Source organism: Ursus arctos, unplaced genomic scaffold (assembly GCF_023065955.2).
Source record: "Ursus arctos isolate Adak ecotype North America unplaced genomic scaffold, UrsArc2.0 scaffold_16, whole genome shotgun sequence".
Classification (NCBI taxonomy): domain Eukaryota; kingdom Metazoa; phylum Chordata; class Mammalia; order Carnivora; family Ursidae; genus Ursus; species Ursus arctos.
In genome coordinates, this window is record NW_026622830.1 from 60,786,899 (window position 1) to 60,812,618 (window position 25,720).

At 40.7% G+C, this 25,720-nt stretch overlaps 1 protein-coding gene across 1 annotated transcript; it reads left to right on the plus strand.

Moving 5' to 3' along the window:
• Positions 1-25,720, plus strand: GINS1 (GINS complex subunit 1). The gene is made up of 7 exons (XM_048222411.2): positions 1-205; positions 5,540-5,604; positions 8,639-8,737; positions 9,240-9,330; positions 12,688-12,804; positions 22,348-22,422; positions 25,119-25,720. Exons 1-7 carry the CDS (start codon positions 131-133, stop codon positions 25,185-25,187), a joined length of 591 nt encoding a protein of 196 aa, XP_048078368.1. The 5' UTR covers positions 1-130; the 3' UTR covers positions 25,188-25,720.

A 25,720-nucleotide genomic window follows, 5' to 3' on the forward strand; every position in this document is an offset into this window, starting at 1 on the left:
AGCAAAGGAGGAGGCGAGCGTCCGCCGCTGCGGGACTGGAAACCATAGGACCCCCAGAGCGGTGTGCGTGAACCCCGCGACCGTTTGGCGTGAGAGCCAGCCGTTGACGAGGGCTCGCGGCGCGTAGGATATGTTCTGCGAAAAGGCCATGGAGCTGGTTCGCGAGCTGCATCGCGCGCCAGAAGGGCAGCTGCCAGCCTTCAATGTGAGGGGGTACGGGGTAAACAGGGCTGGTCTTGCTGAAGGGGCGGGGCCTGGAAGCGCGGGGGGGCGGGGGTCTCCTCGGAGCATGGGCTTTCTCAGGGTGTCAGCTCTAAAGTCGGGAACAGAAATTTTGGAACACGGAAAAACAAAACCTAGCAGGAAAAAGAGCATTCATGTTTATATCACCCATCGATTTGGTGATTTCCTGACTATATTTCTTTTAGTGTTTTCCAGTATACCGTTATTGCTGGTTCTTTTGTTTGACCAAGCATTTCTTGGTTGCCTGATAACCATCTAGCATTTGTTGAACACTCAGGCAGAAGCTAGGCCTGTAGAGCCAGACTGGGATTCCGACTCGGTTGTGTGACCTTGGGGCCGTTACTCAGATTTTCTGTGCTGTCCGTTTCTTCTGCAAAAACGGGAAAGAGTATAATAATAGCACTCAACTCTTCCTGTAGCGAGGGCCTTAGGAGATATATATATAGATATATAGATATCTATATATCTATATATATATGTCAGCTTCTCTGGACAATGCCTGACATACAAGTAGCAGCGACGTCAGTCTTTGCTATTAATTTTCTGTCTACCACTGCCGCTGCTATTGAAGTGGGAGACCAGCGAGGTTCTTGTCTCACCTAGTCGAAGACTGAATCTCTCAGACAAAGGAGAGTAAACCGTTAGAGGTTTAGTAAGTGATGAAACAGAAGAAGCTCTCGGGAGGGGGAGGGGTCCTGACAGGTTTACCCTTGTGGGCTTTTAGGGTTGGTCTTTTATAGAAAGCTAACCAGGGAACTTAAATCTTTTTTACTTCTCTGTTGATAGCACCCTTGAGTAAGGACTAGTGATAACATCGTCAGTGGCTTGCTTCCTTTTTAGCATCCTGTAATTCTTTGTTGGTCACAGGTAGCTGTCATAATAAGACCCCAGCTCCCACACCTGGGACAGGATGGTCTGGTTTGTTCCCTTAGCTCTGGTTTCCTTATATCTCTGAATTTTTGAGATTTGTATGCGCTTGATCCCGTAGCCCCCTACCTCTCTCTCCCTACCTAGCCCTGCCTGTCCCTTACTCACTACTACTTATTACCATTATTCTTATTTTTCTCTTACTACCTCGAAAGGGTGCTAAGCACGTGGCCTATGTTATCCATTGTTCTTATAAGAACACTTTGAGATTTAAACCATTTCTTCCAGCCATGTATCCAGAGGCTTGGGGAGATTAAGTATCTTGGCCATAGCCAGTGGGAAGTGAAACTAGGATTTAAACCATGGCAGTCTGGTTTCAAACTTGCACTTTAAATTCCATCCTTGACTACTTTCCCTAACACAGGGCAGCCATTGCGTGGATACCGGGCATGTTCTGCTGGTAGAGGGGCACGAAATGTGAGTATTAGAATGCAGTGTGAGGACACTAGAGAGGTGTACACAGGAGCATAAGGAGAAATGCTGGTAGGAGCTGGGGTAGAGGAGGGGGCGTTGGGGCCACGCCTGGAAGGATGAGGTCCCCACTCTGAGAAGGAAGATAGGCATTGCAGCTGAAGGATACAGCCGTGCAGAGACTCATGGTCACATAGGAAGGGGAGACTGATGTGTGTGCAGAGGCTACAAAGGTGGGTTCTAGGCCCAGGAGAGTTGTGTATTCATGTATAAGGCATTTGGAAGCTGGTAAAGGATTTTAGACAGGGAAGTGACAGGACAGTTTTTTACGTTTTGAGGGTGGTGATGGCAGCACTACATGGAATAGATTGGAGATAAGAAAGAACAGTGGCAGGGGTGCTTATGATCGCTCTTTGACAGACCTACTATGAGAGCTGCGTATGGTCCAAACCGTGTCTGGTCGCTGGGCCCAGAAATCAGTGTCTGGGTTTCAGAGATGAGGCAAACAGGACTTGTAACTGTTAGAACAGGGGTGGAGATGGGATGGGTAATGAATGAAGGAGGAATCACAGAGGATCTTGAGGGGATTCTCTCTCAGATACAGCATCAGAGATCAGGAGGAAGAGTGTTTGGGGAAAGGTGAGTTTTGTTTTGAACATTAGAGAGTGCCTGGTCGAACAGTTAGGTCATTTTGCAAATGAGACTGAGCCGAAAGAAATTCTAGATCAAGTTCAGGGACCTGTCTGAACTTACAGCATATCGGAGCAAAGCCTCCCCTTGAACACAGATTTCCTAGATTTCCTGTCTGTTGTTCTTTCAGGACAGTTACTCCATTTAAAAAGTGAGGAGACAGTGGGGGACGGGCAGCAGAGATGCCGGAATGCCAAGGCACGCAGGCTCTAAAATACGACCCCACGCTGCACTCAGACGACCAGGCACTTTGGAGGTTATGTAACACAGGAGGAGACAAGCCCAAGGAGACAGAGACTCGTCCAGCAGGAGCTGGCCACCCCGGCCTTACGACTGGCTCTTCAGACCTTCAGTCCATCCTGCTCTCTGTTTCACTCAAATTTTAAGATACCACTTTTGGGGGGTTCAGAGGCAAACTTAAAAGTTATAAAATCATTCCTTTTTCTAGGTTTTAGTTTGGCAGAGCACCTTTTGCAGCTTTTTGCTGCACAGGCACCTTCCACTAACAAACCCATCTGCCAGGTGACTCAGCGGCCTGGAAGACTCGGCCCGAGGCGTTTGGCCAGTCTTTGACACAGCCAAGCGGGGACAGGCCAATCTATCTGATTGATGTGAGGGCTGATAGGCCCATGACCCACAGGACCTTTCAAGAATCATTGTTCCCGGGAAGATGATAGTCACTGGGTCTAGAGCAGGGACTCTGCCTTGTTCATTCCACGACCTCAAGGTTAGGTGCTGTATTCAGCAAATTGAAATAGTTGTCCACTTTCTATATGCAGAACTGCTAATAGTTTAAGTGAGGTTTTAGAAAAATTATCTTGGGCTCCTAGCCTGAGGTGGGAACACAAAACAGTACAATTTTTACTATAGGTAAATCTAAATCTGAAAGCATGTGTGTATTTTCATTTTTTTATTTTTTTAAAAGATTTTATTCATTTGATAGAGAACATGAGCAGAGGGTAGGGGCAGAGGGAGAGGGAGAGAGAGAAGCAGACTCCCACTGAATTGGAAGCCCAACACGGGGCTTGATCCCAGGACCCTAATATCATGACCTGAGCCAAAGGCAGACACTTAACCAACTGAGCCACCCAGGGGCCCCAGCATATGTGTGTGTGTGTGTGTCTGTTTATTTTTAGGATTTTATTCATTTGAGAAAGAAAACACAAGTAGGGAGGAGGGGCAGAGGGTGAGGGAGAAGCAGACTCCCCACTGAGCAGGGAGCCCAGTGTGGGACTCAATCCTGGGACTCCGGGATTGACCTGAGCTGAAGGCAGATGCTTCACCGCCTGAGCCACTCAGGCGCCCCCCCCATGTGTGTATTTTTATAAAATTATTTCACACATGTCTTTTGTATACCTGCAGATCTATGAATCATACAGGAGTTTCAGCTATTCCTTAAAATAGTATTTGCTGATAAAAGGAATATTTAACTGAATTCTAATAAATCAGACTTTTCCATTATCTCTGTTTAACTACTTGATGAAAGGGAAGATAGGAGTCATGCTTACGTTTTTCATTGGGAATTACGTATTTTCTTGTGTTTGAAGAGGGTTAAGTTCTTGATTTTGTAGTTATACCAATAGTGCCAAAATGTTTTTGCTACATGTATGTTGGCCCTAAAAGTAGTTGGGTCACTTATCTTTGGATTGCTGACAGACCTACTGTGTAATATTTATGAATTTCAGAATTTTAATATTTTTATCCTTCGAAAGGAAATTTTTTTAAAATTTGCCCCAAGGTGGATAAGTAGAGAAACGCCTTTGGTCCTTCTGTTGTTGCAAACCAAAAGTGTTCATTTTTTGTAGTGATTTTTTTTAAGATTTTATTTATTTATTTGAGAGAGAGAGCATACACAGAAGCAGGGGGAGGGGCAGGGGGAGAGGGGGAAACTGACACCCCGCTGAGCAAGAAGCCCGATGGGGGACTTGATCCCAGGACTAGGTATCACTACTACCCTTGTAGTAAATTTTTAAGATCTGTTTTCGTTAAAGTTATTTACATACTTTTGTCATGCTTTATTGCTTCTAAAGGAGTGGTGGGTTTTTTTGGTTAATTTTATTGAGATATAATTTATATACAACAAAATACAAATTTAGCAGATATTTTTAGTTTTTTACGAATTTATACATCCTTATAACTAGTGCCGCAGTCAAGGATTCTGTCACCCCAAGGGTTCCCTTTTCCCCTTTTGTAGCTACCTACTCTCTGTAGCCGTAGGCAATCCCTGATGTACTCTCCGCGACTACAGATTATAGTTGTCTTTTTTTGCGGGGAGGTGTCTGGATTCAGGGTGCCAGGAGTTGCATACTTTTTCTGGGAAGGGCCAGTAGGGATCGTACAGTATGTACTCCTTTGTATCGGACTTCTTTTGCTGAGTACAGTGTATTTGAGAATATCCTTCATCAGTATGTTGACTGCTTACGTTGTCAGTAATTCATTCCTTTTATTGCTTGTTTCCTCTATTTTTTATTGTGGTAAAATATAACATAAAAGCTGCCATTCTAGCCAATTTTAAGTGTGCACTTCAGTGCCCTCAATTACATTCACATCATTGTGCGGCCATCACTCCTCTGTCCAAAACTTTTTCATCAACTGAAACAGAAACTCTGTAACCATTAAGCAATAGCTCCCCATTTCCCTCTTCCCCCCGCCCCTGGTAACATCTAATCTACTTTCTGTCTTCACGAATTTGCCTATTTTAGATATTTCGGGTAAGTGGAATCACACAATAGTTATCCTTTTGTGTCTGGCTTATTTCACTTAGAATAATGTTTCCAAAGGTCATCCATGTTGACGCATGCAGGACGACATTCCTTTTTATGCCCCAATAATATTCCATTGAACGGATATGCCATATTTGGTTTATTAGTTCATCAGTTGATGGATGTTTGGGTGTTTTTACTTTGGGGTTGCCATAAAAAATGCTGCTCTGAACATTTATACACAGTTTTTGAATGAACATATGTTTTCAAGTCTTTTGAGTATATACCTACGAGTGGGATTGCTGGATAATATGGTAATTCTATGTTAAACTTTTTGAGGAACCATCAGACTGTTTCTCATAGGGCTGCACCATTTTATATTCCTCCCTACAATGTATGAGGGTTCCACTTTCTCCTCATCCTCACCAACACTGTTCTAGGCATTCCCACAGGTACTGCTTTTTGATAAGATATATGAATCAAGGATAAACATAGAGTAGATCAGACATTGCTACAGACTTGGTGGAATTAATGGACGTGTATCAATATCATTTTGTATGTTCTAGGAGGATGGACTCAGGCAAGTTTTGGAGGAGATGAAAGCTTTATATGAACAAAACCAGTCTGATGTGTAAGTTTGATGAGATTGATTTTTTTTTTAAGATTTTTTATTTATTTGAGAGAGAGAGAGCGCGAGCAGGGGGAAAGAGCAAAGGGAGAGGGAGAAGTAGGCTCCCCGCTGAGCAGGGAATCTGACATGGGGCTCAATCCCAAGACCTCAAGATCATGACCTGAACCAGACACCCAGCCAACTGAGCCACCCAGGCACCCTAATGAGACTGGTATTTTAAAGCAACTTAAGAAATAGGATACTGAAATCAGATAATGTTCCATCAGTTTTTAGATATGATTTTTTTTTTAATTCTCTGTGCGCCTGATCATACTGTAGCTATACAGGACTGAGGGGGTTTGTGTTGATCGCCCTAAATCTATGGGGATTCAAATAGTGCATGGTACACAGCAGATGCTCAGTAAATATTTATTTGAATGATACGACTTGCAAGATATTAGAGTGAATCTAAAAGAGATGAGACAGGAGCAAATAAAAATCCTAACAAAGTGAAACCTATAGTTTCCCCTGCTCATTTTCACTACTAGCTACCTTAGCGCAGTAAAGGGATAACAGGAGATGTGTACACTTAACAGGAGCAGCAGTGATTTCCAGCAGCTTGAGTGGAGCTCCCCGAGAATCCGTGCTACAGAAGGCCACGGTGCGGTGTGTGAGAGGGCTCTAGGTTTAGAGAACATCGAGAGCTGAGCGTGGTGGTGGCACAGTGGACAATGTGGCTGTGTGACAAACTTCATAGGTTCTCTTGATTTGGCGAAGAGTAAGACACAAAGGAGTATCAACTCCAGGATCAGAAGTGAGATATTCAGCTCTCAACCTAGAGAGACATCCGTCTGTGACCTGATGTTTCATTTTTGGCTTTGTTAGGTACAGTGTTTTTATCAGTTACTTGGGCATAGAAATCAGTAACATGCTGGTAAGATCTGTGGAGCACATGAATAATGGGAGCATTTTCCAACTGCGACGTTTAAGGAGAGATACAGCAAAATCTTCACCGATGGAGTGAGGAACGGAACCATAGCAGGTTTACAGTATGCGTAAGGCAGATATAAAGTCCTGAACTCAAGTTCCCAAGCAGTTTGTTCAATCATTAATTCATATAACAAATATGTACTAAATGATTATGTGCTAATAAGTGGCTCTGGTATTTCAGCTGTAAACAACACAGTAAAGACGTCTGCCCCCATAGCCCTCACAATCTAATGCAGAAGACAGATAATAAATACAGATACACCAAATTGGAATACATGCCATGAAGGAAAACAACAGAGTTCTGCGAGAGAGAATAATTAATTAAAGATAGACTTGGATTGAGGAATCAGGGAAGTTCTCTCCAAGGAAGAAACATTTCAGCTGAGATCTAAAGGAGAAGCCTGCTTCAGTGAGGCAGAGAGCGTCCTAGGTGGAGGGGGCAGCATATGCAAAGGCCCTGAGCTTTGAAGGAGGGTGGGGTGCTCAGGACAGTGATAGTTAAAGAAGGGCAGTATGGCCGAAGCTTAGCAAACAGGCAAAGGGTGACACCAGGTGTGAATTTCAAGCACATGAGGCTGCTGGTGGCATGGCTGTGTTTTAAAAGATCACCCTAGTTGCTGCGTGGACAGTAGACAAGGGGATCAAGAGGAGAGGGAGGCATGCTGGCCATGCAGGTGACAGCAGAGGTGACCTGGACTAAGTAGAAAGTGAACAGGTTAAAGACATATTTACTTAGGAGGTGGCCTAACAGGCCTTAGTCCAGGAAGAGAATGAATGATTTTCCTGTTATTTGCTATATTTGTACCATTTGCTAATTTGTGATCCCAAATTCTGTGCCCTACCCTCCTAGTTTCTTTCTTGGTGGGGGGAAGTCACTATTACCAGTTTCTGTTAAAATTTTTTGTCAGAAGAAGTCTATTCCTCTTTAATTACTCATGTAAAAGTAAATTTTTTTAGGAAGTCCTTACGTACTTAATGAAATACTCTGGTGTTAGCTTGGGCATATTTTATTTGTACTGTTTTTTTATAATCCAGAGCACATTGTAAACAATGTGGAGATCGAATCTGGCTTTCAGAGAATAACAGAAGTGTACAGAGCAGATCCAGAAGACATGATAGGACGGGGACATAGATTTTTTCCTCTATTTTCAGGGCTTGAAGCAGGCACTGCAGGAAGGAATCCTTTTCACATCCATCCAGTTCCTTTTAAAACTCCAAAGTAGATTCTCACTCATTCTGTACATCTGTCTTTGATTTGTATTTTTCCATCATTTTTATTATGGTTAAATACAAATAACATAAAATTTGCCATCTCAACCATTTTAAGTATACAGTTCAGTAGTATTAAATATGCACATAATGTTACACAGCTATCACCACCATCCATCTTCATAATCCTTTATTGTGTAATACTGAACTTCTGTGCCAATTAATTAATTATACATCTGGTTTTTAAATGTGATACTTGTCTAATATCTAAGGAGATGTACATTTTGTAGGGCAAAACCAAAATTTTTCCCTCTCTGTGTGAACACTGCACTATAGGACACGTACATCGTTGAAAATCAATAAGTATTTGTGGGATAAGTGAAGCACCATTTTGACTCCATTTTAACTCACTTTATTGCAAGAATTTGGAAAAACCATCAAGAGAGTAGTACCATTTTAAATAAAAACATGACATAAGACCATAATCTTGTGAGCCATGATGTTAGGTTTATCTCTTAACGATAAAAGAATTCAAAAAAGTGAGTAAACACATTGTGTGTCTTTTGAAAATAATGGAGATTAATCAGTGTGCAAAAATGCAAAATACCACGTGGTTAAATGAAATGCTGATAGCATGCTCTTAGGTAGATTAGTTTCCTTTTGGCTTTTGGCTTTTTTCTCTTTTAACATATCAGTAAAAGGTCTGATGAGGCGGCAGGTACTCTTTGGTTAGATTAACTGCTAATTATAAATAGATAAAAACAAATATGGAAGTCAGTTGTTAGTTGGCTTTGAAAATTTTCCTTATGCTGAAATATGTATATTTGTTCTTTTCTTCTTTAAATGTTCTTACCAGGAATGAAGTGAAGTCAGGTGGACGAAGTGACTTGATACCAACCATCAAGTTTCGACACTGTTCTTTGTTAAGAAATCGACGCTGTGCCGTAGCGTACCTGTAAGCTTCTCAGTTTTTGCTTCAGGTGGCAGGGAACAATGGAGGGCTTTCCATGTGGTTTCCTAATTAACCATTTCAAATGGATAACAGAAATTCTTAGATTTGTTTTTCCTGTATAAGCATTCTAAATACTTCTCTTTTTTCCATTAAATTTTTTTATCATGAAAAATTGCAATATTCATAAAACTAGGGACAATAATATTATGAACTCCCATGAAGCCATCATAGAGGTTTAATAGTTTTTAATGTTTTCCCATATTTGCTTCATCTTGTTTTATTTGCCTGTGTTAAACTATTCTAGAACCTGATGGGCTTTTACCACTGAATACTCTAAGAAATAAGGACCTTTTGGGCCTTTTCTCCCATGACCACGGCACCATTCTCAAACCTAGAGAAACCAAGAACCCTTCACTCTACCCATCCAGGCCATACTTCTGTTTCCCTGTCATCCCCAAAGTGTCTTCTTATAGTCATGTGGTCTCATACCTTCTTTCCGTCCTAGGTATGACCGATTGCTTCGGATCAGAGCACTCAGGTGGGAGTATGGTAGCGTCCTGCCCAATGCCTTACGATTTCACATGTCTGCTGAAGAAGTAAGCTAGTACTGTTGTTCACGTTTCTGAATATGGAAAATGTTGGTTCTGGCATTGTTCTATAATAGTATTTATGGTATTTCTGTCTTTAATGTCTGTTTTTCAGCAGTTTTGGGGCTGTATTTATTTAGTATATACTATGATGAGAATGGTAGGAGTAATTTTAATTGCTATGTGGAAACCTCTCTGGTTAACAAAATAAAGAGTCCCATTACGTTACTTATTAGTGATCCTTCAGTAGCATTAAAAAAACTGGTATTATTATTTAGGGATTTTCCATAAAGTGTGTGTGTGTGTGTGTCTGTGTGTCTGTGTGTCTGTGTGTCTGTGTACTTTCCTAGTCAACATGAATATCTGTAACAAAACTCTTCATTTGTCCCATCACTAAGGCTCAGAGCTAGCCCAATATTTAAGGACTTGACTAGAGTTAAGTAAACTTGGGTTCAGATGTTGTTTCTGCCACTGTCTAATCTTTGGTAAGTGACTTGAGTTCTCTCTATGCTTAAATTCCCTCATTTACACAGTTAGGATGGTAGTAGTACTTACCTATTACAGGCTTGCAGTGACTTCTGACACTATCTAGTTAGACCAAACTTCGCAGGCTAAGACTGCCCTTACTGCAGACACCAGCCTCAGGTTTGGGGGTTCCCAGGGCTTCCCTCCATTCTGACTAACTGGCTACAAATTTGGGGGGGTCCTGCTATCTCCTTAGGTTTGGAGCTTTGAATCTCTTGATGCCAGTCAAACTTCCAGAGAGGAGAGGGGAGCTAGAGATGGAGCTCAGTCACATGAATAGTATTTTAAGCAATGGTGCCCATGTGATGAAACCCCAGGAAAAATTCTGGACACTAAAGCTTGTGTGAGCCTCCTTGGTTGATAGTACTTTCTGTGTATTGTTACATATCATTGTGCCAGGAGGGCAGTGTGTCATGATTCCATAGGGAGAGGGCACTAGAAGCTTAATGTTTGCTTACTATCAGGGAGCAAGAGCGTCCTGTGTCCCCTTAAGGTCCTTTTAGCCAGACTAAGAATCAAACCGACATGAGACATATTTTTTTTTTAAGATTTATTTATTCATTAGAGAGAGAGGGCATACATGTGCACAAGCAGGAGGAGGGGCGGAGGGAGAGAATCTTAAGCAGACTTTGTGCTGAGTGCAGAGCCCAACTCGGGGCTCAATCTCACAACCCTGAGATAGTGACCTGAGCCAAAGTCAAGAGTCAGACACTTAACTGTCTAAGCCACCCAGGTGACCCAACATGAGACAGATAAACAGAAGAAAATCATATTTCATACATACAGGGAATCCACACAGACACGGAAATTCCAAAAACAGGCAAAATGAGGTATATATGTCTTTTTTGTTGTTAAGTAAGCTCTATGCCCAGCGCGGGGCTTGAACTCAAGACTCAGATCAAGAGGATCAAGAGTCATATGCTTTACCAATGGAGCCAGCCAGGGGCCCCAAGGACTTCAAAGGGGAAGAATGTAATCCTCAGGAAGAATGAAAAAGAACAAATGTTTGGTAAACAGATGTTTGCTAAGCCCACAGAAACAATGAGACAAAGGACGTTGATCAAACAGGATTTGCTAGGTCCCTCCCTGTCTACCATACCTTGTTCCTAGTATAATGTAGTTGTCTATGGTGGGAGCTCTCTCCCTGGAGCAGCTCCTCCATCTGAATTTTTTTAAGGCAGTTGTAAAGGAGGTAGAGAGCTTTTCCTGAATCTGCTGGGTTTTAATTGCTTTTTAACTCAAAACAGTCTTCATGCCAAATTGGCCTATCTTGGGGTGACCTACCCTTGGCCCCTATAGTACCTTCCTAGACCTCACGCTTGTCTCTTCCTTTGTCTCGTAGTGATTCAAATCCCTTTCACTATGATAGAGTTGTGACTATAAGTGTAGAGCTTTCCAGAGTTCTGTGAGTCATTCAGGTGCATTATTAAACCCGAGGGCTCATGCACACCTGCACACACACACTTTCTGATGAGGATTATGACGACGTTTTTCTATGGAATCTTTTAGGAGCTGTTCTACCTTTCATGAGGAGATCTGCAGTACTGGCATTGATTTCTGTGTACAAAGTTGCATTTTGAATACGGATATTGAGATGATCCAGTACCACGTAATTGAAAAGGTCCTCCTTTCCCCATTGCTCTATGTGTGGTGCCACTTTTGTTGTAAATTGAGTGTCAGTATATCTGAGGATTTGAGATAGGGAAATTTCTCTTCTCTTTTGTTAATCTGTCCTCATACCAGTTCTACACTGTTGTAATTATTGTAAATTTATTATAAGTCTTGAGTAAGTATTACCATCTTGTTCTTTTTCAAGTGTCTCAACTGTTTCTGGCCTTTGCATTTCCATGTAAATTTTAGTCTCAATATTTTATTAGACTCAATTTTTAGGTTCTATTTTTTTTTAATTGAGATTTTGATTGAGATTGAATTGAATCTATAGGTGAGTTGATATGATTATAATACTGAATCATGTATATGGTAATCCCAACATATATTTATGTCTTCTTCTCAACAATGAAAAAAAATAACAGATTTACCGAGATATAACTTGTATACCATAATGTTTACCTTTTTAAAGTATACAATTGAGGGGTTTTTTCTTTTGTTTTTGGGGGTTTTCTGTATATTCAGAGTTGCGCATCTATTACCACCATCTTATTCCAGAACATTTTCATCACCCCCAAAAGAAACTCTGTTTCCATTATCAGTTACTCCATATTCTCTCCCATCTCCCCACCCCTGGAGGTTACTAATCTACTTTCTCTCTATATAGATTTACGCATAATGGATTTTCATTTAAGTGGAATCATGCAGTATGTGGCCTTTTGTACCTTTCACTTAGCATGTTTTTAAGCTTCATCCATGTGCTCACATGTATCAGAACGTCGTTCTGATGTACGGCTGAATAATATTCTACTGTATGGATACACATACCTTATCCACTCATCGGTTGATGGACACTTGAGTATTTTTCTCAGCAGGGTTTTATAGTTTTCAGAAAAACATTCAATGCAGAGTTTGGAGAGATCATATTTCTGAAATGGTGTTTTCTTCATGGTTCTGTATCTGGTCGAATGTTCCTTAGGTCTGTGATTAAGTATTCTAAGGTGTAACTTTTGTGAGCATAGAGATTTTTGTTCACTTTGTCAAATGATCCATCCTAAATCCCCAGACCAGTGCCTGGTTCATAGCAGGCAATTAGTAATACTTGTAGTTTAAATGAATGAATGGTCAGTAGTGATCTATGTGGGGAAATGTGCTATTTATGAAAGGATGACTATACAATTTCTTCAAGTTTGTTTTCTTATAACATTGTTAAATGACTGTTTATGTTTCCAGATGGAATGGTTCAATCATTATAAAAAGTCCCTTGCTACTTATATGAGGTCACTGGGAGGAGATGAAGGTTTGGACATCACACAGGATATGAAACCTCCAAAAAGCCTATATATAGAAGTAAGTATACTTTTTTTTTTTCCTGGATTTTTTTGTTTTTTTTACAATAATGTTTTATTATGTTATGTTAGTCACCATACAGTATATCCTTAGTTTTTGATATAACATTCCATGATTCATTATTTGCGTAAAACACCCAGTACACCATGCAATACGTGCCCTCCTTAATACCCAACACTGACCTATCCCAGTCCCCCATCCCCCTCCCCTCTGAAGCCCACAGTTTGTATCCCAGAGTCCATAGTCTCTCATGGTTCATTCCCCCTTCTGTTTATCCCCCCTTCATTGTTCCCTTCCTTCTACCAATCTTCTTGCTCTTTCTTATGTTCCATAAATGAGTGAAACCATATGATAACTGTCTTTCTCTGCTTGACTTATTTCACGTAGCATAATCTCCTCCAATCCCATCCATGTTGCTGCAAATGTTGGGTAATCATTCTTTCTGATGGCTGAGTAATATTCCATTGTATATATGGACCACGTCTTCTTAATCCAGTCATCTGTTGAAGGGCATCTTGGCTCCTTCCACAGTTTAGCTACTGTGGACAATGCTGCTATGAACATTGGGGTGCGTATGGCCCTTCTCTTCACTACGTCTGTATCTTTGCGGTAAATACCCAGTAGTGCAATTGCTGGATAATGGGGTATTTTTAACTTTTTAAGGGACCTCCACACTGTTTTCCAAAGTGGCTGTACCAACTTGCATTCCCACCAGAAGTGTAAGAGGGATCCCCTTTCTCCACATCCTCTCCAACATCTGTTGTTTCTTGCCTTGTCAATTTTTGCCATTCTAACTGGTGTGAGGTGATATCTCAATGTGGTTTTGATTTGAATTTCCCTGATGGCTAACGATGTTGAACATTTTTTCATGTGTCTGTTAGCCATTTGTATGTCATCATTAGAAAAGTGTCTGTTCATATCTTCTGCCCATTTTATGATTCGTTTATCTGTTTCTCGCATATTGAGTTTGACACGTTCTTTGTAGATCTTGGATACCAGTCTTTTATCTGTAGTGTCATTTGCAAATATCTTCTCCCATTCCGTGGGCTGCCTCTTAGTTCTTTTGACTGTTTCCTTGGCTGTGCAGAAAAAAGTTGCTGTGGCCGATGTCAAAGAGGTTACAGCCTATGTTCTCCTCTAGGATGTTGATGGATTCCTGCCTCACATCGAGGTCTTTCATCCATTTGGAGTTTATCTTTGTGTATGGTGTGAGAGAGTGGAAAAGTTTCATTCTTTTGCATATAGCTGTCCGATTTTCCCAGCACCATTTATTGAAGAGACTGTCTTTTTTCCACTGGATGTTTTTTCCTGCTTTGTCAAAGATTGGTTGCCCGAAGAGCTAAGGGTCCATTTCTGGGTTCTCTATTCTGTTCCATTGGTCTATGTGTCTGTTTTTGTGCCGGTACCATGCTGTCTTTGTGATCACAGCTTTGTAGTACAGCTCGATATCCGGCAACGTGATGCCCCCAGCTTTGTTTATCCTTTCCAACAATTCCTTGGCGATTTGGGGCCTTTTCTGGTTCCACAAAATATAAGGGCTATTTATTCCGGTTCTTTGAAATATGTCATTGATATTTTGATCGGGATGACATTGAAAGTGTAGATTGCTCTGGGTAGCATAGACATTTTAACTATGTTAATTCTTCCGATCCATGAGCATGGAATATTTTTCCATCTTTTTGTGTCTTCTTCAATGTCTTTCAAGAGTGATTTATAGTTTCTAGAATATAGATCCTTTACGTCTCTGGTTAATTTAATTCTGAGATAATGTATGATTTTTGGTGCTATTGTAAATGGAATGGATTCCCTAATTTCTCTTTCTTCAGTCTCATTGTTCGTGTATAGAAATGCAACAGATTTCTGAGCATTGATTTTGTATCCCGCCACATTACTGAATTGCTCTATAAGTTCTAGTAGTTTGCGGGTGGAGTCTTTTGGGTTTTCCATATAGAGTACCATGTCATCTGCGAAGAGAGACAGTTTGACTTCTTCTTTGCCGATCTGGATATCTTTTGTCCCTTTTTGTTGTCTGATTGCTGTTGCAAGGGCTTCTAGTACTATGTTGAATAATAATGGCGAGAGTGGGCATCCTTGTCGTGTTCCTGATCTTAAGGGAAAGGCTTCCAGCTTTTCCCCATTGAGAATGGTATTCGCTGTAGGCTTTTCATAGATGGTTTTTATGAAATTGAGGAACGTACCCTCCATCCCTACACTCTGAAGGGTTTTAATCAGGAAAGGATGCTGTATTTTGTCCAATGCTTTTTCTGCATCAATTGAGAGGATCCTATGGCTCTTGACTCTTTTCTTGTTGATATGATCTATCACACTGATCGTTTTCCGAATGTTGAACCACCCTTGCATCCCAGGGATGAATCCCACTTGGTCGTGATGGATAATCCTTTTAATGTACTGTTAGATCCTATCAGCTAGGATCTTGTTGAGAATTTTGGCATCCATATTCAACAGCGATATCGGTCTGTAATTCTCCTTTTTGATGGGGTCTTTGCCTGGTTTGGTGATCAAGGTAATACTGGCCTCATAGAATGAGTCTGGTAGTTTTCCTTCTGTTTCTATTTTTTGAAACAGCTTCAGGAGAATAGGTATTATTTCTTCTTTGAATGTTTGGTAGAATTCCCCGGGGAATCTGTCAGGCCCTGGACTCTTGTTTTTGGGGGGGTTTTTGATCACTGCTTCAATCTCTTCATAATTAATCGGTCTGTTTAAATAATCAATTTCTTCCTGTTTCAGTCTTGGTAGTTTATAGGTTTCCAGGAAGGCATCCATTTCTCCCAGGTTGTTTAATTTATTGGCCTAAAGCTGTTGATAAAAGTTTCTAAAGATCCTTCTTATTTCATTGGTGTTGGTCGTGCTCTCTCCCCTTTCATTCATAATTTTATTAATTTGGGTCCTTTCTCTATTCGTTTGAATAAGTCTGGCCAGTGGCTTATCGATCTTATTTATTCTTTCACAGAACCAGCTTCTAGTTCTGTTGATCTGCTCTACTGTGCTCCTGGTTTCTAATTCATTGATCTCTGCTCTAATCTTGATCACCTGCCTTCTCATGCATGGGTTAGGCCTGTTCTTCTGGTCCAGCTCCAGCTTCTTGAGGTGAGAATATAAAAACTGCATTTTAGATTTTTCTATTCTTTTGAGTGAGGCTTGGATGGCTATGTATTTTCCCCTTAGGACTGCCATTGCAGTGTCCCATAGGTTTTGGACCGATGTGTTTTCATTTTCGTTGGTCTCCAAAAATTGCTTCATCTCCTTCTTAATTCCCTGGTTTACCCAATCATTCTTGAGCAGGATGGTTCTTAGTTTCCAAGTGTTTGAGTTTCTTCCAAATTTTTCCTTGTGATTGAGTTCCAGTTTCAAAGCGTTGTGGTCTGAGAATATGCAGGGAATAATCTCAGTCTTTTGGTATCGGTTGAGACCTGTTTTGTGACCCAGTATGTGGTCTATTCTGGAGAATGTTCCCTGTGCTTTTGAAAAGAATGAGTATTCTGTTGTTCTGGGGTGTAGTGTTCTGTATATATCTATGAGGTCCATCTGGTCCAGTGTGTCATTCAAAGCTCTTGTTTCTTGGGCGCCTGGGTAGCGTGGTCGTTAAAGCGTCTGCCTTCAGCTCAGGGCGTGGTCCCGGCGTTCCAGGATCGAGTCCCACATTGGGCTCCTCCGCTGGGAGCCTGCTTCTTCCTCTCTCACTCCCCTGCTGTGTTCCAGCTCTCGCTGGCTGTCTCTCTGTCACATAAATAAATAAAATCTTTAAAAAAAAAAAAAAAAAGCTCTTGTTTCTTTGTTGATTTTCTGCTTAGGCGATCTGTCTATTGCTGAGAGCGGAGTGTTGAGGTCCCCTGCCATTAACGTATTATTATCTATATGTCTCTTTATTCTGGTTAAGTGTTGGCTTGTGTATCTACCTGCTCCCCTTTTGTGGGTGTAGATAATTTATAATTGTCATATCCACTTGCTGGATACATCCTTTAAGAATAATATAGTGCCTTTCTGTATCACTAACTACAGTCTTTAGTTTAAAATCCAATCTGTCTGATATGAGAATTGCTAACGCAGCTTTCTTTTGAGGTCCATTGGCATGAAAAATGGTTTTCCATCCCTTCATTTTCAGTCTGGATGTCTCTTTGGGTTCAAAATGAGTCTCTTGTAGACAGTGAATGGATGGGTCATGTCTTTTTATCCAATCTGCAACCCTGTGATGTTTTATGGGAGCATTTAGGCCATTCACAGTGAGAGTGATTCTTAGAGATATGATTTTAATGATGTCATGTTGCCTGTGTAGTCTTTGTTTCTATAGATTGTAAATTTCTGTTCCGTATCACTTTTGGGTCCTTTTTACTTTTATAGAACACCCTTAATATTTCCTATACAGCTGGTTTGGTGGTCACGTATTCCTTCAGTTTCTGCCGATCCTGTAAGGTCAGTTTCTCTCCATCAATTCTGAGTGACAGCCTTGCTGGATAAAGGATCCTTGGCTGCATGTTCTTCTCAGATAGAGCTTTGAAAATACCCTGCCAACCCTTCCTGGCCTGCCAGGTCTCTGTAGACAGGCCTGACATAATTCTGATATTTTTCCCTTTGTACGTAAGGATTTTCCTCCCCCTGGCCGCTTTCAAGACTGTATCCTTGGATCCAAGATTTGTGAATTGCACTGTGATGTGACAGTGGTGTAGGTCTGATCTCGTCGACCTTGGGAAGGATCCTCTTTGCCTCTTGGACATGAGTGCTTGTTTTCTTTGCCAGATTAGGGAAGTTCTCAGCTACAATTTGTTCAAATATCTCTACTGGACCTCTGTCTTTTTTCACCCCCTCTGGGATGCCAATGATTCTGACATTGGAACGTTTCATTGAGTCAGTAATCGCCTGTAATCTACATTCTTAAGATTGGATTTTTTTGAGCCATGTTTCTTTTTCAACTTTCTCTTCTACCATCCTATCTTCTAATTCACTAATTTGTTCTTCTGCCTCATTTACCTTGGCCATCAGAGCGTCTAGTTTAGACTGAATTTGACTCATAGCATTTTTAATTTCTGCCACATTCGCTCTCATTTCTGCCCTTAGAGATTCTGTATTCTCGTTAATATTTTCGTTAATAGTTTTTTCAAGCCTACACATGATCTTTTTTTTTTTTTTTTAAGATTTTATTTATTTATTTATTTATTCGACAGAGATAGAGACAGCCAGCGAGAGAGGGAACACAAGCAGGGGGAGTGGGAGAGGAAGAAGCAGGCTCACAGCGGAGGAGCCTGATGTGGGGCTCGATCCCATAACGCTGGGATCACGCCCTGAGCCGAAGGCAGACACCCAACCGCTGTGCCACCCAAGCCTACACATCATCTTGACCACTGTTACTCTGAACTCCATTTCTGACAATTTGGTTATATCCATATTCATTAGTTCTGTTTCAGAGGCCACAGTCTCTGTGTCCTTTCTTTGCTGAGGGTTCCTCCTCCTTGTCATTCTGATGAGGAGAGGTTGCAGGGATGCCCAGAGCCCAAATTATTGACCAGGACCCAGGCAGTGTGCTTTTGTTTTATAGGGACCTTAGGGATGTGGGCTTCTTGATTTTTCAGCCTGCCTTCTGGGGGAGGGGCCTGCTGCGCTGATACTTAGGCAACCCTGTTTGGGTAGAGTCACCCTGTCCCCTGTGAGGGGGGTGGGGATGGGCACAATGTGAACCCGTATTTCCGGGCTTTTGTTCTCTGGCGGCTTTCCCTGGCGGTTTTCTGTGACTCTTCTGAGAGAGCAGCAGTGGCCGTATCCTAGCCTCTGTCTCAGAACAGAGAGATCGCAGTCTGCTCTCTAATGAGCTCTCCTGGCCACTTTAACTCTGTTTCCGTTGGTGCAGCTAAAAACCCCGCAGCGTCCCGGGTTGTGCACCCCACAGCCATTCTCCCAGCCCTTGGTTCCAGGGATGGCACGTCTGTCCTTTGTCCTTCTAACACCACCAGCCGCCCCTGGTTCCCACGTGCACTCCCAAGCTCCCTGTTTCAGTGTGGTTCATGCATACTCCGGAGCTCCAAGGTTTTCAGTTAGGTCGCACATGCATTCCCGGGCTCACGGTCTTGTCTGCTTTCTCGTGGGTCCCGATCCGCGAGTCTGGCCGACTCCCCAGTGCAGGTGGCTACTGTTTTCCGGAGTCCAAGCCCGGCGGCTCCCTCCCTCTTCCGTTTATCTTGTGATATCTGTGCGCGGATTCACGGCTCCCCGCTTTGTACCTCAATACTCAGTGCTGGAGATGTTCATTTGTAGAGATAAAGATGTATCCTTCTGCATCTCAGGCTGATTTCATGGGTTTTCAGAATGGTCTGGTAGATATCCAGCTCAATTCAGGGGACCAGTTGAAGAAAGAGTCCCCTACTCCTCCGCCATCTTTTCCCCCTCCTCCAGTAAGTATACCTTTTAAGATGGATTTTTCTTGACATGCCTGGCTGGCTCAGTCGGTAGAGCATGCAGCTCTTAATCATGGGGTTGTGAGTTTGAGCCCTATGTTGGGTGTAGAGATTAGTTAAAATTAAAATCTTTAAAAAAACAAACTAAAATAAAATAGATTTTTCTTCAATGCATAGATTATGCTGACTTTTGTCTAAGAAAAGGGGGATATAAGATATATATTAACTTACATTAAAAAAGAAAGGAAACATGTATCCAAACCAAAAATGTTACCTCTAGGGGGATGGTAGGAATAGAATGGAATAGCTAAAATTTTCTGAATGTACGTATTTTAACAGTGTTAACTTTGGAACCATATATGTATTTTACATATTATTTAAAAAATTAAAGTGGAAAACCAACCCATAGATTTTGAAAGCAGAGTGAAACATGTACTTATGTTTCAAGTTGGTAGATTAGTCAAACAGGAATTACTTTAAATTACTTTAAAATACATAAATTGATTGTATATCCCTAGCAGATATGTTCTAAGGATGAAAAGAATTACAAAGAAATCTTAACCTGTTTTTAGTAATCGTATTATTATTAATAATAATATCATTGCTGTTATTTTCAAACAGTTTATATATTGATAAATCAAGCAAAAGAGTATTGGCACCAGGAGCCAAGATTTTCAAAATAAGAGAAAAGAGATTCAAATATTAAAATGAAAAAAGTTAAGTGAAAATCCTATATTCCCAAACTGGAGTTAGAAATACCAGCATGGACTCATGTTGAAGCATCTCTCTTTGTTAGAAAGTGTTTTTTAGCTCTGTCCATTGGACAGACATAGAAACAACATCCCACCCAATGCCATAAGCATCCAAATTCTGGAGTCTAAATGCCATTTCCCACTAAAGAAAACCAGACTTAAGTAGAGGGGGAAATAAAAGACTGATTCCAGGTCCTAAATAAAATGCACAAGCTGCGCTTGGAATACCTTGTTTTCCTAGAAAACAGTGTTTTAAGGACTACAGGGGGGAGTGCTAAGAAAGTGGGAGTTGATTTGAAGGAGCTCTTATTGGCCAAGGAAGGGATAATCCAAGCATCAAAATGATTAACTGCAGTGATGCATCACATCGGGTACGTTAGAAGCATGAATGCATGATGATACCAAATCACAGTAACAACAATGTAAAAAATAAAGTCTTTTTGGTCCCCCTTGGAGAATATGAGGGATGCAACTCATTTTGAAAAGTGGTGAATAGAAGTATGGGATCAAGCATCTATCGGCCTTTACTCTATAAACTCTATCTCAGGGTAGCCAAATTGTTTACAAGGGAAATTTCTTCTTTATAGAAGAATTCCAGTTAACAAATGCAGTAGGAATAAAAGAACTAAATTAATGCCATTCTGTAGCCATAACACATAGAGGCAAACAGCTTCTAAAACCAGTAGGTGAAAAGGTAATGGAGATGATGAGGATGTTTATGGATGGGTACAGTTAACACCTAGACCCACTGATCAGTCTTAACATCCAGAAGGGAACAACCAGATATTTGTGCTCCATGAGGTCTTGCAAGAGGAAGTGTGTAACACCATTTGCCAGAAAATCAAACCTGATCTAGCCTCTAGATGAAACTTCAGTTTATAGGAAATTCAGGGACTGAGGAACATGTTAAATGACCCCTCAGGGATCCACAACAAAATCTAGTTTGTGGGAAACCTCCAGAGTACCCACTTTCTTTATCAATAGATTGCCAAGGGGAAGGGGGAAAAGAGAGAGAACTGTATAGATTAAAATACGTGGAGACATGTCAGAAGTATGTCATGAGTAGCTCTTGTTGGATTCTGATGTAACATGGCAGCTCTAAAGAAAACATTCATGAAACAGGGTAATGTGGATACTGACCGCGAATTTCATGATAATAAAAAATTATTAAAAAGATGTGATAACAGTGTTGAGATTATGTTTCGTAAAAAGAATCTCACACCTGAAACTAATATAACACCAAATGAAATTAAATAAAAACTTAAAAAAAGAAGAAATTCAGTGAAACCAAAAGCTGATTGTGAACAAGAATAAAATTAATAAACCTCTAAAAAATTAAATAAATAAATAAATAAAAAGTATCTTATTTTGTAGAAATAGATACCTAAATATTTATAGATGAAATGGTATATAGGATTTGCTTCAAAATAATCCAGAAGTAGGTAAGGAAGCAAGAATGGCCACATGTTGATAATTGTTGAAGCAAGTTGATGGAGTTTCGTTATATTAGTCTTTTTACTTCTGAATGTTTGAGATTTTCCATAATATAAGTCTATTTAAAGAAGCAAAAAGGTGGTAGTGGTGGTAGGGATTTTTCTTATATAGTGTTTCTTGAACTAAGTAAAATACCTTTGGAAGTCATGTTAAGGCATGAAATTATCTAGGAAAAGTAGAAGACTGGAACTTGCTGGTGGGGTTGGCTTCACGCATACCAGTGCGAGACCTCAGGAGCACAAACTCCTGTCCTGGGTTCTCTTGGAAGAGGAAGCCTGAGAGTCGCCGTCTGTCGGTGACCTCGGCAGTCACAGAAGTGGTTATCAGAAGGCTGCCTTACCCCTCCTACCTTCTGACCAAGAACCTCTCTTGATTCTTATGATGTGGGTCTGCACCTGTTCTTTCATGGTGTACTCTGCGTATTCCTGGGAAACAATCTGAGTATTTAAGAAGATTGGAAGAATCCCTTTAACACAGAAACTGGAAACTTACTATGTTCTATTCTCAGATACTGCTATTTCATGGAAGAATCTGTATGAGGCAAGTTGGGGTCGATAAAACATTCTCTTTTCTTTGTAGATAATATTTTGATTTTTCAGGATTTGCAGGGAACACAATATGTGATGTTGTCTTCCCTCACCAGCTCCCTAGGTTTCCTTGACAGCACAGACATACACATACATTTGGACATCCTGCCATTCTCTTTCCTCCCCATCCAAACAGGACAATTGGCTCCTCAGTACGGAGTCCTATGCCCAGGTACACAGAGAAGAAACACATAGACAGAAAGCCTAGTATTTGTACTGTATGGGTATTTTTATTACCCCTATTTACTTTATGGTCACTATATGTATTAAAAATAATTTAGATAAAACAACAGTTTTTCTTTTCAGGTGCGGTGTCTAAAAGACTACGGAGAATTTGAAGTTGATGATGGTACTTCAGTCCTATTAAAAAAAAATAGCCAGGTATTTCTCATCTTGAGATACTTTAAACCTTGTGAGAGTGTTGAATGATGGAAATGTTAGAATCAGTAGCAAAGTAAATGTTGCCTTGTAATGATCATTTGTATCATAAGCATTATGCTTAGTATAAGACTCCCTGTTTTATCCGTTTTCTAAATATAAAGATTTGCATATACCAAGAAAAGGTTAATTTACTAGGTTATTGCTTGTATTTAACACTAAGCATATTCCTGGGAAATTATCACAATGGGCCTTATTCTAGGTAAGTGGGCTTATTCTGCTTAAGGGCCTATTAAATTGTTGGATTTAACTGCTTTCTTTGAATTTATTAAAAAGGTGCTAAGCACTCATTTTCAGCTTGTAGATGACCTTTCAAATCCCAGTTCTTTGGCAAACAAATAGTGATATGGATCAGAAATTTCTAAGTATTTAACATATAAACATAATAGTTGAATAGAGAAAGATTGAAATTGTAAAGCTAAATTTTTTCTTACAAAGAATTTCAGTGTATTTATTTTCTTAGAAGTCTTTAAGTTCACATTAGATGAATTCACATTAACTAGATTTATTTTTATCCTATCTCAATTGTTTGGAGTCACATTAGCATAGGAGGAAAAATGACCTACATAAAACTTTCTTTCCTTCCCATTTTGTTTTCAACCAGTTAGTATCTAATGACCTTGAGTCATTGATGTCTTTGTTTATGCCCTGGAGCAAAAGAATGCTTCAGGTCTCGTGGTTCTCTGAGAGAGGGTGAATTGATCTATTTTACTAGTACCCTTGGAGCTATAAATAGTTTCCTAAAACAAAGGTTGAACATTTTAAAGACATATTTTTCAAGGGACCCTAAAATCTTCGGTTGTTAGAGCAAAAATTTCCCTCCCAAGTATCCTCTTGAAAGTAGGATATGAATGAATAGAAAGCAGATGGTGAAGAAGTGCTCTCATAAAAATCTGTATTTCTGGAGGACCCAGTAGGAAGCTGTGGTTCACAAGAACAAAGCTATCCTCATAAAGCAAGATAGGAGAAAACTTCATCTCAAACACTGTCCTCCTGTATTTGAGTTTCTTTCCAAGCTCTTTGGCTAATCTCTCCACCAGAGTGCCCAGGTGGGGCTGGGGCAGGTGGAAACCAGCTGAGCCGTCTGCTCCAGTGCTGGACAGTTGTCACTCTCTGTGGACCATGCCGAAGCCTTCCCCTTGAGATGTTTTTAACTTGTCTCAGTATTGCCCTACCCTCAATTATAAAACCTGAGGACAATTTTGTATGTCTTTCACTTACTATATATTTATCTACTTCTAAAATGTCTGACCACACCTAAAACCAGTTTTCTATAGAATCTGGTATAGATCATCCACATAATATAAAACATTAATAGGGAAACATTTTTTTGCCATAGATTTCTTTATACTTGTCCATATGGCTAGCATGTTTGTGTTTGTCCAGAAATCAGAAGCCCTTCCCCCTTTGTAGTAGGAACTGAAATAACTTAAACAACTCAATATTTTTCCCCCTTTTTTTTACATTTCACATTCGCATTTAAAAAATTCATTTAACAAGTTAGACAGCAGGGTGTCTTCAACACCCCATGTGTCTTCCTGACTGGTCAGGAGGGATTGATTTGGTCACGGGTCCCATGATAGGCCTGTGAGCTGGTGAGGAAGGCCCATTAGATGTGCAGGGCCATGGAGCCACAGCACGCTTCCCTGAAGTAGTGTGGTTTTTTTTGTTTTTGGTTTTTTAAAGATTTTATTTATTTGACAGAGAGCCAGCGAGAGAGGGAACACAAGCAGGGGGAGTGGGAGAGGAAGAAGCAGGCTCCTAGCGGAGGAGCCTGATGTGGGGCTCGATCCCAGAATGCCAGGATCACGCCCTGAGCCGAAGGCAGACGCTTAACGACTGTGCCACCCAGGCGCCCCTGACCTAGTGTGTTAATTCCTCATGCTGCAGTTATTTTCTAAGATTATTTGCTCTGAACTTCTAACGTAGCATTTTTAGTTTTTACTCAAGTATCTCTGTCTTTTCTTTGAGATTTCTTTGGTCATCTGTGAGCTTGGAAAGTTTTTCTGCCTTGCTGCCTGCACCTCCCCACCCCAGACTTCAGTAAAGGCTCCGTTTTAAGCCCCTGTGTTTTGAGGGAATCAGAATGAGAGTGGTTTCCTCTCAGGAGGACATAGAGGATGAGCCTTAGCTGGGTACTGGTGTCTTCACACATCGTGTGTGAACAGAACCCACGTTGCAGATTACAGATACTTTTAATCCTTGAAAAATACAGGAGGAAAGAGGCCCCTGTGGTTATGACGAGAATCAATGTTCAGACTCAATACTAGAGAAGCTTAATGGAGAAGATGCTCCTTTCGGCGGCCTTCCCAACAAGCTGTTGCCCCACTTGTGATCCACTGCAGCAGAATCCCACCTCTGGGTTTTCTGTGCATCAGTCCCAAAATGCAGACACTGAGCAAAATTCCTACTGGAATTCAGAAGTCTTCAGTTAAATTTAACTGAAGCAAACTATGAATTTATTTATAAAAATCAGAATTCAGTTCAGTTTTAAGTGGCTTCAAATGTACTTAAGTTTAGCTTTTAGCTACTTAGCTGCTTGAAAAACATGTGATCAGTTGCTGCTTTTTAATGATGCAAAATGTAATTTGAAATTCTTTTCCAATTGTTTCTCTTCCCCTCCCCCACCTTCCCCTCAGCACTTCTTACCCCGGTGGAAGTGTGAGCAGCTGGTTCGACAGGGTGTTCTGGAGCATGTGCTGTCCTGATCTTGTGCTGAGGCACCGCCAGGCTTCCCTGTCGTGCAAGGGGGAACCACACCACAGACAGTGCTACACGTCCCTCTCCAGCCTCACCTCTTTGATTTTAAAGGTTACAGACGGTCTTTAAAATAACCAGGAGTATCTGGCTAAAGAGTGGGTGTGTTTTTCTTTTGTACAGGATCCATCCTCTTCTTTGTAATAAACTGTAAGCTGGATCTATAATTATAACATTCCTACAGTTACTACAATGTGGTTTTTGACTGTTTTTTTTTTTAATGAAAGTAAACATTTGTTCACATTTGATTTTCTGTGTTCTCCCCGGTAGTGACTTTATTTTTTCAGTGAACATTTCCAGCCCACGGTATAGCATACTATCTTAAAGTACAAATCCAAGGAAGGTAATACCTTTCCTAAGTTAGAAAACTTTGGCAAATTAATACAGTACTCTTTAATATAATAAAATCCTTTTTTTGTTGTTGGGGGTCACGTGTTACTTCAGTGATAATTTTCACTCCAAAAATGTCATTTAAGTACCAAAA

Excerpts from the sequence above, each read along its gene's own strand:
- GINS1 (XM_048222411.2), top strand. The coding sequence starts at position 131 with ATGTTCTGCGAAAAGGCCATGGAGCTGGTTCGCGAGCTGCATCGCGCG. Across the intron at positions 206-5,539 it reads GGCAGCTGCCAGCCTTCAAT|GAGGATGGACTCAGGCAAGT; the intron begins GTGAGGGGGTAC and ends TGTATGTTCTAG. Across the intron at positions 8,738-9,239 it reads CGCTGTGCCGTAGCGTACCT|GTATGACCGATTGCTTCGGA; the intron begins GTAAGCTTCTCA and ends TTTCCGTCCTAG.